This window comes from Oncorhynchus tshawytscha, unplaced genomic scaffold (genome assembly GCF_018296145.1).
Source record: "Oncorhynchus tshawytscha isolate Ot180627B unplaced genomic scaffold, Otsh_v2.0 Un_scaffold_13173_pilon_pilon, whole genome shotgun sequence".
Lineage (NCBI taxonomy): Eukaryota > Metazoa > Chordata > Actinopteri > Salmoniformes > Salmonidae > Oncorhynchus > Oncorhynchus tshawytscha.
The window spans coordinates 600,817-613,726 of NW_024609816.1; the positions used below are offsets into that span (position 1 = coordinate 600,817).

Here is a 12,910-nt window from a genome sequence, read left to right on the forward strand (position 1 = left end):
TGATGTGGGTGAAGTGGTGTAACTACATGTTGTTAATGTGATGTGGGTGTAGTGGTGTAACTACATGTTGTTAATGTGATGTGGGTGTAGTGGTGTAACTATATGTTGTTAATGTGATGTGGGTGTAGGGTTGTAACTACATGTTGTTAATGTGATGTGGGTGTAGTGGTGTAACTATATGTTGTTAATGTGATGTGGGTGTAGGGTTGTAACTACATGTTGTTAATGTGATGTGGGTGAAGTGGTGTAGTGGTGTAACTACATGTTGTTAATATGCTGTGGGTGTAGTGGTGTAACTACATGTTGTTAATGTGATGTGGGTGTAGTGGTGTAACTACATGTTGTTAATGCGATGTGTGTGTAGTGGTGTAACTACATGTTGTTAATGTGATGTGGGTGTAGCGGTGTAGCTACATGTTGTTAATGTGATGTGGGTGTAGTGGTGTAGGGTTGTAACTACATGTTGTTAATGTGATGTGGGTGTAGTGGTGTAACTACATGTTGTTAATGTGATGTGGGTGTAGTGGTGTAGGGTTGTAACTACATGTTGTTAATGTGATGTGGGTGTAGTGGTGTAACTACATGTTGTTAATGTGATGTGGGTGTAGGGTTGTAACTACATGTTGTTAATGTGATGTGGGTGAAGTTGTGTAGTGGTGTAACTACATGTTGTTAATATGATGTGGGTGTAGTTGTGTAACTACATGTTGTTAATGTGATGTGGGTGTAGTGGTGTAACTACATGTTGTTAATGTGATGTGGGTGTAGTGGTGTAACTACATGTTGTTAATGTGATGTGGGTGTAGTGGTGTAGGGTTGTAACTACATGTTGTTAATGTGATGTGGGTGAAGTGGTGTAGGGTTGTAACTACATGTTGTTAATGTGATGTGGGTGTAGTGGTGTAACTACATGTTGTTAATGTGATGTGGGTGAAGTGGTGTAACTACATGTTGTTCATGTGATGTGGGTGTAGGGTTGTAACTACATGTTGTTAATGTGATGTGGGTGTAGTGGTGTAGGGTTGTAACTACATGTTGTTAATGTGATGTGGGTGTAGTGGTGTAACTACATGTTGTTAATGTGATGTGGGTGTAGGGTTGTAACTACATGTTGTTAATGTGATGTGGGTGAAGTGGTGTAGTGGTGTAACTACATGTTGTTAATATGCTGTGGGTGTAGTGGTGTAACTACATGTTGTTAATGTGATGTGGGTGTAGTGGTGTAACTACATGTTGTTAATGTGATGTGGGTGTAGCGGTGTAACTACATGTTGTTAATGTGATGTGTAACTACATGTTGTTAATGTAGTGGTGTAGGGTTGTAACTACATGTTGTTAATGTGATGTGGGTGTAGTGGTGTAACTACATGTTGTTAATGTGATGTGGGTGTAGTGGTGTAGGGTTGTAACTACATGTTGTTAATGTGATGTGGGTGTAGTGGTGTAACTACATGTTGTTAATGTGATGTGGGTGTAGGGTTGTAACTACATGTTGTTAATGTGATGTGGGTGTAGTGGTGTAACTACATGTTGTTAATGTGATGTGGGTGTAGTGGTGTAACTACATGTTGTTAATGTGATGTGGGTGTAGTGGTGTAACTACATGTTGTTAATGTGATGTGTGTAGTGGTGTAACTACATGTTGTTAATGTGATGTGGGTGTAGTGGTGTAACTACATGTTGTTAATGTGATGTGGGTGTAGTGGTGTAACTACATGTTGTTAATGTGATGTGGGTGTAGTAGGGTTGTAACTACATGTTGTTAATGTGATGTGGGTGTAGTGGTGTAACTACATGTTGTTAATGTGATGTGGGTGTAGTGGTGTAGGGTGTAACTACATGTTGTTAATGTGATGTGGGTGTAGTGGTGTAACTACATGTTGTTAATGTGATGTGGGTGTGGTGTAACTACATGTTGTTAATGTGATGTGGGTGTAGTGGTGTAACTACATGTTGTTAATGTGATGTGGGTGTAGTGGTGTAACTACATGTTGTTAATGTGATAGTGGTAACTACATGTTGTTAATGTGATGTGGTGTAGTGGTGTAACTACATGTTGTTAATGTGATGTGGGTGTAGTGGTGTAACTACATGTTGTTAATGTGATGTGGGTGTAGGGTGTAACTACATGTTGTTAATGTGATGTGGGTGTAGTGGTGTAACTACATGTTGTTAATGTGATGTGGGTGTAGTGGTGTAACTACATGTTGTTAATGTTGTTAAGTGGTGATGTTGGGTGGGTGTAGTGGTGTAACTACATGTTGTTAATGTGATGTGGGTGTAGTGGTGTAACTACATGTTGTTAATGTGATGTGGGTGTAGTGGTGTAAGGGGTGTAACTACATGTTGTTAATGTGATGTGGGTGAAGTGGTGTAGGGTGTAACTACATGTTGTTAATGTGATGTGGGTGTAGTGGTGTAACTACATGTTGTTAATGTGATGTGGGTGTAGGGTGTAACTACATGTTGTTAATGTGGTGGGTGTAGTGGTGTAGGGTTGTAACTACATGTTGTTAATGTGATGTGGGTGAAGTGGTGTAGGGTTGTAACTACATGTTGTTAATGTGATGGGTGGGTGTAGTGGTGTAGCTACATGTTGTTAATGTGATGTGGGTGAAGTGGTGTAACTACATGTTGTTAATGTGATGTGGGGGTAGTGGTGTAACTACATGTTGTTAATGTGACGTGGGTGTAGTGGTGAAGGGTGTAACTACATGTTGGGGTGTAACTACATGTTGTTAATGTGACGTGGGTGTAGTGGTGAAGGGATGTAACTACATGTTGTTAATGTGATGTGGATGAAGTGGTGAAGTGGTGTAACTACATGTTGTTAATGTGATGTGGGTGAAGGTTTGTAGCTACATGTTGTTAATGTGATGTGGGGGTAGTGGTGTAACTACATGTTGTTAATGTGATGTGGGTGTAGTGGTGTAACTACATGTTGTTAATGTGATGTGGGTGTAGTGGTGTAGTGGTGTAACTACATGTTGTTAATGTGATGTGGGTGTAGTGGTGAAGGGGTGTAACTACATGTTGTTAATGTGATGTGGGTGTAGTGGTGTAACTACATGTTGTTAATGTGATGTGGGTGTAGTGGTGTAACTACATGTTGTTAATGTGATGTGGGTGAAGGGATGTAGCTACATGTGTGACTGTCTGGCTGCTGCCTTCCTCATCAACAAACACTCCGCTCACTCAGCTCTGTAGCTCCGTTGGTAAAAGATCATCCTGCAGCAACAGGACATGCCAATTATTATGTGGATTAGAATTCATGGACATTATTGAAGGGGATGATGCATTTTTCGGAACGGAAAATTAAGTAAGAAATTATTCAGCCTTTTTTCAAATTAAGCCTTTTTATACCTCAAATACACTACAAGTTTGAAATGTCCTGTTTTGCAGGAACGTTCTCCTGCAGCAGGGTGATCAAATTAAGATCCTACATCTGTATGCAGGTTTTAACACACTCCATCCAGACAGCTTTCGAGTTTGGCTGCTCTGACCTTTAGTTGAAGCATAGAAACTCTAAATGTGAAGAGTGTTTATGACCAAGCCCACGGGGTAAGTATAAGCAATGCTTAAAGAGAAACTTAGAGATTTTGGCAATGAAACCCTCATCCACTTCCCCAGAGTCAGATTAACTTGTGGATACCATTGCTCATTGCGCTAACACTAGTTAGCAACTTCCTTCAAATTGCACGCAGGACATACAAATGGTATCCACAAGTTCATCTGACTCTGGGGAAGGATCCCTTTAATACCAAAATAATCATTTATATTTGGCCTGGACTCGTCATGCTGTTATGCTTGGCTGAGTGCGTTGTTGGCCCTGTGTGTGTGTGTGTGTGTGTGTGTGTGTGTGTGTGTGTGTGCACGTGGGATTGTCTCAGGGATCTTATTTACACCCCACCAGGGAATCCCTGGGACAGAGGTTCTCTCAGAGTTTAGAGGTGATCAGCGGTAAGGCAGGCATATCTAAACACACCAGCTCTGACCTGTGTGTGTGTGTGTGTGTGTGTGTGTGTGTGTGTGTGTGTGTGTGTGTGTGTGTGTGTGTGTGTGTGTGTGTGTGTGTGTGTGTGTGTGTGTGAGAGAGTGTGAGTGAGAGAGAGAGAGAGAGAAAGAGAGAGAGAGAGAGAGAGAGAGAAGAGAGAGAGAGAGAGAGAGAGAAAGAGAGAGAGAGAAAGAGAGAGAGAGAGAGAGAGAGAGAGAGAGAGAGAGAGAGAGAGAGAGAGAGAGAGAGAGAGAGAGAGAGAGAGAGAGAGAGAGAGAGAGAGAGAGAGAGAGAGAGAGAGAGAGAGAGAGAGAGAGAGAGAGAGAGAGAGAGAGAGAGAGAGAGGGGGGTATATATGTGTGTCTTCCAACATGTACACTTGAGAATGATCTACACACTACATTTCCTCAGTTGGTCATGAGAAAATAGGTCAGGAGTTGAAGCAGGTTAAAGGTCAGGAGTTGAAGCAGGTTAAAGGGGCTTTTGGTATCGGGCAAGCAATAGTACAGGGTTGTCATGGTAACAAGGGAAGACGTGGGAAAAGAAGGACAGGGCGGGCAGCTACAGATTAAGGGATAAATAAATTGATGAAGAAATCAACAGAACCCCGAAGAGAAGAACTCCACCCACATTCTATTAGAAGTCCTCAACAGAGTGGTGGAGAAAGGAGACAAACCTCCTGGACTCCACCCACATTCTATTAGAAGTCCTCAACAGAGTGGTGGAGAAAAGAGACAAACCTCCTGGACTCCACCCACATTCTATTAGAAGTCCTCAACAGAGTGGTGGAGAAAGGAGTCAAACCTCCTGGACTCCACCCACATTCTATTAGAAGTCCTCAACAGAGTGGTGGAGAAAGGAGACAAACCTCCTGGACTCCACCCACATTCTATTAGAAGTCCTCAACAGAGTGGTGGAGAAAGGAGACAAATCTCTTATCCCCCTCTCTCTCCCACTCTCTCTTTCTCAGCACCTCTATCTCTTACCCCCCTCTCTCTCCCACTCTCTCAGTACCCTCCCCCCCTCTCTTCCACTCTCTCTTTCTCAGCACCTCTATCTCTTCCTCTCTCTCTTTCTCAGCACCTCTATCTCTTACCCCCTCTCTCTCTCCCACTCTCTCTTTCTCAGCACCTCTATCTCTTACCCCCCTCTCTCTCCCACTCTCTCTTTCTCAGCACCTCTATCTCTTACCCCCCTCTCTCTGTGGCTTGTTTGTACATTGAGAGGCAACAACGTGTGATTTATCTGTCTGACTCAGAGACCAAGTTAAAAAGGGAGATGCTGGGGTTATAGGTCAAATCCCTAACCATACAATGAGGTCAATGAGGGGTTGTAGGCCACATTGACAGCCCGTCCAGAAGGGTTATATCAGTGTTGTGTCACAGTCATCCTCTCTGACCCCTTTGATTTATTCTGATTCAAACAGGTCAGGAAGTAACAAGTCCGACAGACAGAGGAAACACGTTGGATAATGTTCAACTTAATTGAATCAACATGTGGAGACCATGATGTGATTTAGGCATAACATGTGAACCATACCAGCTAGGTCGTTTACGGTGTTGTTTCACTATGAGATATGGCTCTTGTTTAAGCTAAATGTAATAAATGAATAGCAAAGTCAAAGAGGTGTCTGGGCTGTGTAACCCAAAATGTATTGAAGCATCAGTCTTCTTCAGACATCGTTTCAGTTCCAAGCCTGTATCACTGCCCAAAGTCATTAATAAAGTCTCCCTGACTTAATTCTCAATAAAGCGACAAAACGTATTTTATTCCAAAGAGAGAGGCTGAAGAAGGAGAGTGTGAGAGAGAGAGAGAGAGAGAGAGAGAGCAAGACAGAGAGAGAGAGCGAGAGAGAGAGAGAGCAAGACAGAGAGAGAGAGAGAGAGCAAGACAGAGAGAAAGAGAGAGAGCAAGACAGAGAGAGAGAGAGAGCAAGACAGAGAGAGAGAGAGAGAGAGAGAGAGAGAGGGAGAGAGAGCAAGACAGAGAGAGAGAGAGAGAGAGAGAGAGAGAGAGAGCAAGACAGAGAGAGAGAGCAAGACAGAGAGAGAGAGGGGGAGACAGAGACAGAGAGCGAGAGAGGCAGAGAGAGAGAGAGAGAAGGAGACAGAGAGCGAGAGAGGCAGAGAGAGAGAGAGAGAGAAGGAGACAGAGAGCGAGACAGAGAGAGAGAGCGAGCAAGACAGAGAGAAAGAGAGAGCACAAGACAGAGAGAGAGAGAGAGCAAGACAGAGAGAGAGAGAGAGAGAGACAGAGAGAGAGAGCGAGCAAGACAGAGAGAAAGAGAGAGCACAAGACAGAGAGAGAGAGAGAGCAAGACAGAGAGAGAGAGAGAGAGAGAGAGAGAGAGAGAGAGCAAGACAGAGAGAGAGAGAGAGAGAGCAAGACAGAGAGAGAGAGAGAGAGAGAAGGAGACAGAGAGCGAGACAGAGAGAGAGAGCGAGCAAGACAGAGAGAAAGAGAGAGCACAAGACAGAGAGAGAGAGAGAGCAAGACAGAGAGAGAGAGAGAGAGAGAGAGAGAGAGGAGAGAGCAAGACAGAGAGAGAGAGAGAGAGCAAGACAGAGAGAGAGAGAGAGAGCAAGAGAGAGAGAGAGAGAGAGAGAGAGAGAGAGAGAGAGAGAGCAAGCAAGACAGAGAGAGAGAGAGAGAGAGAGAGAGAGAGAGCAAGACAGAGAGAGAGAGAGAGAGCAAGACAGAGAGAGAGAGAGAGAGAGAGCGAGACAAGACAGAGAGAGAGAGAGAGAGAGAGAGAGAGAGAGAGAGAGAGAGAGAGCAAGACAGAGAGAGAGAGAGAGCAAGACAGAGAGAGAGAGAGAGCAAGACAGAGAGAGAGAGCAAGACAAGACAGAGAGAGAGAGCAGAGACAGAGAGCAAGACAGAGAGCAAGAGAGAGAGAGAGAGAGAGAGAGAGAGAGAGAGAGAGAGAGAGAAAGAAAGAGAGCAAGACAGAGATAGAGAGAGAGAGCAAGACAGAGAGAGAGAGAGAGCAAGACAGAGAGAGAGAGAGCAAGACAGAGAGAGAGAGGGGGGAGACAGAGACAGAGAGAGAGAGAGGCAGAGAGAGAGAGAGAGAAGGAGACAGAGAGCGAGACAGAGAGAGACAGAGAGAGAGAGAGAGAGGGGGGGGAGACAGAGACAGGCAGAGAGAGAGAGAGAGAGAAGGAGACAGAGAGTGAGACAGAGAGAGAGAGACAGAGAGAGAGAGGCTGAAAAAGGAGAGTGGGTGAGAGAGAGAGACAGAGAGATTAAGAGACAGAGAGAAAGAGACAGAGAGTGGCTGAAAAAGGAGAGTCGTGAGAGAGAGAGACAGAGAGAGGCTGAAAAGGGAGAGTGAGTGAGAGAGACAGAGAGTGAAAGAGAGGGACTGAAAAAGGAGAGTGGGTGAGAGAGAGAGAGAGAGAGAGAGAGAGGGAGAGAGAGAGAGAGAGAGAGAGAGAGAGAGAGAGAGAGAGAGGGAAATTAGTTTTATGAACTGCAACATCCTGCCAGGACTTTTATTGGGCGCTTAAGCATGTGTGACCTGCCCCGTAGCAACAGATCCGCCAGTTAAATAATAGCTGTGACCTTGTAGGTGGGTGTGTTGACCCCTCCCAGTCCCCCTACCATCACTACCTAACCTCTAAACACAGCTAGACCTCAATGCACACACACACACACACGCACGCACGCACGCACGCACACACACACACACACACACGCACACTTTAACATGGTCAACCTTTGACCTCCACGGACAGATACATTGATTGATACCATCACTGATTGATACCATCTGATTGAAACCATCTGATTGATACCATCACTGATTGATACCATCTGATTGATACCATCTGATTGATACCATCCCTGATTGATGTCATCTCTGATTGACGTCATCTCTGATTGATACTATCCCTGATTGATACTATCTCTGATTGATACTATCCATGATTGATACTATCCCTGATTGATACCATCTCTGATTGATACTATCCCTGATTGATACCATCTCTGATTGATGTCATCCCTGATTGATACTATCCCTAATTGATACTATCCCTGATTGATACCATCTCTGATTGATACTATCCCTGATTGATACCATCTCTGATTGATACTATCACTGATTGATACCATCTCTGATTGATACGATCCCTGATTGATGTCATCTCTGATTGATACTATCTCTGATTGATACGATCTCTGATTGATACCATCTCTGATTGATAATATCTCTGATTTATACTATCCCTGATTGATACTATCTCTGATTGATACCATCTCTGATTGATACCATCTCTGATTGATGTCATCTCTGATTGATACTAACTCTGATTGATACCATCTCTGATTGATGTCATCTCTGATTGATACCATCTCTGATTGATACCATCTCTGATTGATACTATCCCTGATTGATGTCATCTCTGATTGATACGATCTCTGATTGATACAATCTCTGATTGATACCATCTCTGATTGATACCATCTCTGATTGATACGATCCTTGATTGATGTCATCTCTGATTGATACTATCTCTGATTTATACTATCCCTGATTGATACTATCTCTGATTGATACCATCTCTGATTGATACCATCTCTGATTGATGTCATCTCTGATTGATACTAACTCTGATTGATACCATCTCTGATTGATGTCATCTCTGATTGATACCATCTCTGATTGATACTATCTCTGATTGATACTCTATCCCTGATTGATGTCATCCCTGATTGATGTCATCTCTGATTGATGTCATCTCTGATTGATACTATCCCTGATTGATACTATCCCTGATTGATACTATCCCTGATTGATACCATCTCTGATTGATACCATCTCTGATTGATACTATCCCTGATTGATACCATCTCTGATTGATACTATCCCTGATTGATACTATCCCTGATTGATACCATCTCTGATTGATACGATCCCTGATTGATACCATCTCTGATTGACACCATCGTTGAGCAAGGCACTTCACCCTAATTTTCTCCCAGGCCACCATACTACTTTGGCTGACCCTTTAAAACAACACATTTCACTGCACCTACAGTATCTGGTATATGTGACAATACAAGAAATAGATTTTTTGATTGCCATGTAGTCATGTGTTGTACAGAGAGGGGTTGGGGACCGGGACAGGAGACAGAGCTGTGTGTGTGTGTGTGTGTGTGTGTGTGTGTGTGTGTGTGTGTGTGTGTGTGTGTGTGTGTGTGTGTGTGTGTGTGTGTGTGTGTGTGTGTGTGTGTGTGTGAGTTACTACTGGTCTGTACATACCCCTGAGGATGTAATTCTGGTAGTTCTGGTCTGCTTCAGCTCCGACCTTGATTAGACATGTCAGTCCTTCAGACACCACAAACTCATGGACCAGGTCCTTGTCATCCTGAGGAACAGAGAGACGAGCAGTTTATGCCTGACTCTCACACATCATACAGACGACTAGAGATTGGTCATGTGCTATGAGTAGCAGTGATTCTATGGATAAGTCCTAAATAGCACCCTATTCCCTATTTTAGCGCAATAGTGGTGCACTATATAGGGAATAGGGCAGCATTTGGGACATCTATGTATGATTTAGCATAATGGGACAAGGATTAGGAAGTTATATGAGAGTGTTTTTTTGATGCCACAAATCTATAAAAACCTTGAACGACATTTAATAGCCCTTGTAGGTTTCATGTTTTTATCTACAGTATAATAATGACCTTTAAACTTTGCCAAGTATGGGCATTATTTATTATTGTTTGCAGTAACATTCATTTACTACACACTGTATGGAAATACAAGCATTACATTTCATTAAAGAGATTTATGGTATCCTTGACAACACATATTTCCATGACAGCAAGTAAGACTAAGTATGTTGTGCGTTACTTTCACCAGGGACAAATTACCCATCATGCTCCAAGCACCTCATTTCCTGTTCTCATGGCAACCCTGTATTTTGTAGTTGCCTTAAACATCGGTTGCTAAGTGCCTGTTGTCGGCTAACAGAAAGAGCTCATCCAATTAGTGACAGAGAGGTGCTAAGAGCATTGCTGTCCTCGTTTAATGAATGGTTAGACACGAATGAACCACTCCGAGGGTGAGTGAGCACTCTTCTCATTGCTGATTTGGTATTACTGACCCAGACCACAACCCCGTCCATCTTAGATCCTGGCTAAAGTGATGGGGAAACTCTGGGTTCACACCAAACAAATTCAAATAGCAGCCTTGGGCTCCTGAGTGGCACAGCGGTCTAAGGCACTGCATCTCAGTGCTAGAGGCATCACTATAGACACCCTGGTTCGATTCCAGGCTGTATCACAACTGGCCGTACTTGGGAGTCCCATAGGGCGATGCACAATTGACCCAGTGTTGTCCAGGTTAGGCCGTGGTAGGCCATCATTGTAAATAAGAATTTGTTCTTAACTCACTTGCCTAGTTAAATAAAGGGAAGTGTTTCCTGAACTCTGTCTTGCCCCCACCCACCTCCTGGGAGCACATTTTGGTTTTCCTACTTGCACAACACAGCTGATTGAAGTAATCCAAGCTTGATGATGAGTTGGTTAGTGTTAGGGCACAAACCTAAACGTGTACCCAGAGGGGCCTCGGGACCTATCTGTGAAACCCTGCTGTTGGGTATGATAGGAGAGATGGTTACTGTAGGCTACGTACACACCGGGATCAGGACACCAGACATCAAAATGCCTTCTGAACATAATATTACAATAGAAGGGACTTGTTTTAACCTTGTGTATTAGGCCCAGTGGATGCTGGGAAGGAAAATACTCCTCAGGAGTGAAATTCAATGTAGACAATGTGTCTAGGGAACTATGGCTTGAGAACCCCTTTAATTACTAGATCAGGAGTGAAATTCAATGTAGACAATGTGTCTAGGGAACTATGGCTGGAGAACCCCTTTAATTACTAGATCAGGAGTGAAATTCAATGTAGACAATGTGTCTAGGGAACTATGGCTGGAGAACCCCTTTAGTTACTAGATCAGGAGTGAAATTCAATGTAGACAATGTGTCTAGGGAACTATGGCTGGAGAACCCCTTTAATTACTAGATCAGGAGTGAAATTCAATGTAGACAATGTGTCTGGGGAACTATGGCTGGAGAACCCCTTTAATTACTAGATCAGGAGTGAAATTCAATGTAGACAATGTGTCTGGGGAACTATGGCTGGAGAACCCCTTTAATTACTAGATCAGGAGTGAAATTCAATGTAGACAATGTGTCTGGGGAACTATGGCTGGAGAACCCCTTTAATTACTAGATCAGGAGTGAAATTCAATGTAGACAATGTGTCTAGGGAACTATGGCTGGAGAACCCCTTACTAGATCAGGAGTGAAATTCAATGTAGACAATGTGTCTGGGGAACTATGGCTGGAGAACCCCTTTAATTACTAGATCAGGAGTGCCTTATTACACACTAGATGCATGGGGCCCTGTTGAATAACCTTCAACTCTGTGGCTATAACCTTACTATAACACGATTAGCTCTAATCTAATTGATCCAATTGGATGAATGTATTTCTGAACAACAGGCTCCCAGCTTGCTCCCTATGTAGGGCACTACTTTTGACTATAGTCCTATGAGGCCCTGGTCAAAAGTAGTGCACTATAAAGGGAGCAGGGTGCTATTTGGGACGGAGACTGTAGAGTTAGCATGTAGCCAACCACCCACTGGGAGAGCACTTTATACTGAACCAACTGATCTGAGCTCAGTGCTATTTCTTTATACTGAACCATCTGATCTGAGCTCAGTGCTATTTCTTTATACTGAACCAACTGATCTGAGCTCAGTGCTATTACTTTATGCTGAACCAACTGATCTGAGCTCAGTGCTATTTCTTTATGCTGAACCAACTGATCTGAGCTCAGTGCTATTTCTTTATACTGAACCAACTGATCTGAGCTCAGTGCTATTACTTTATACTGAACCAACTGATCTGAGCTCAGTGCTATTACTTTATACTGAACCAACTGATCTGAGCTCAGTGCTATTACTTTATACTGAACCAACTGATCTGAGCTCAGTGCTATTTCTTTATACTGAACCAACTGATCTGAGCTCAGTGCTATTTCTTTATACTGAACCAACTGATCTGAGCTCAGTGCTATTTCTTTATACTGAACCAACTGATCTGAGCTCAGTGCTATTACTTTATACTGAACCAACTGATCTGAGCTCAGTGCTATTACTTTATACTGAACCAACTGATCTGAGCTCAGTGCTATTTCTTTATACTGAACCAACTGATCTGAGCTCAGTGCTATTTCTTTATGCTGAACCATCTGATCTGAGCTCAGTGCTATTTCTTTATACTGAACCAACTGATCTGAGCTCAGTGCTATTACTTTATACTGAACCAACTGATCTGAGCTCAGTGCTATTTCTTTATGCTGAACCAACTGATCTGAGCTCAGTGCTATTTCTTTATGCTGAACCATCTGATCTGAGCTCAGTGCTATTTCTTTCACTTTGATGTCACCACACAAAGTTTCATTGGCAGCCTGTCCAGTTGTGTAATATCAAAAGGCCTTGGGAGAGCTCCATGAAAAGGCATGTTTTAGTGCACTGCTTATCCAAGTCTTTTTGACTTAATACTAGACAAAGGTCTTACAATATTGAAGAGGACAACTAAGACCACTGTAGCAGTGCTTCGATACTGGGACATGGAATATAATGAAAAACACAGTATTATCATAACCCTGAAATACATAGTGAATGACCCTGTCATATGTGGATATTTCTGCTGAGATTGTCTCCTATATTTCAACATGTTACAGTAGTATTTTATTTGCAGAGCCTCATGTCCACTTGCCAAATCCTGCACTTTATGTTGTTCTCCTAGACGACAAAACCGCCTGTGGCTCTCACACCTGTCGACGGCTCAGTCATTTAAGTACAGGAGGGAGGTTTTCATCTGGCT

General features: G+C 43.1%; 1 protein-coding gene across 1 annotated transcript in view; it reads right to left on the minus strand.

The window, feature by feature from the left end:
- Positions 1-12,910, minus strand: part of LOC112247937 (FH1/FH2 domain-containing protein 3-like) — a 243,840-nt gene that overhangs the window by 71,302 nt on the left and 159,628 nt on the right. The window contains 1 exon segment of the mRNA XM_042318754.1: positions 9,264-9,369. Within this exon segment, the coding sequence (XP_042174688.1) occupies positions 9,264-9,369 (106 nt within the window).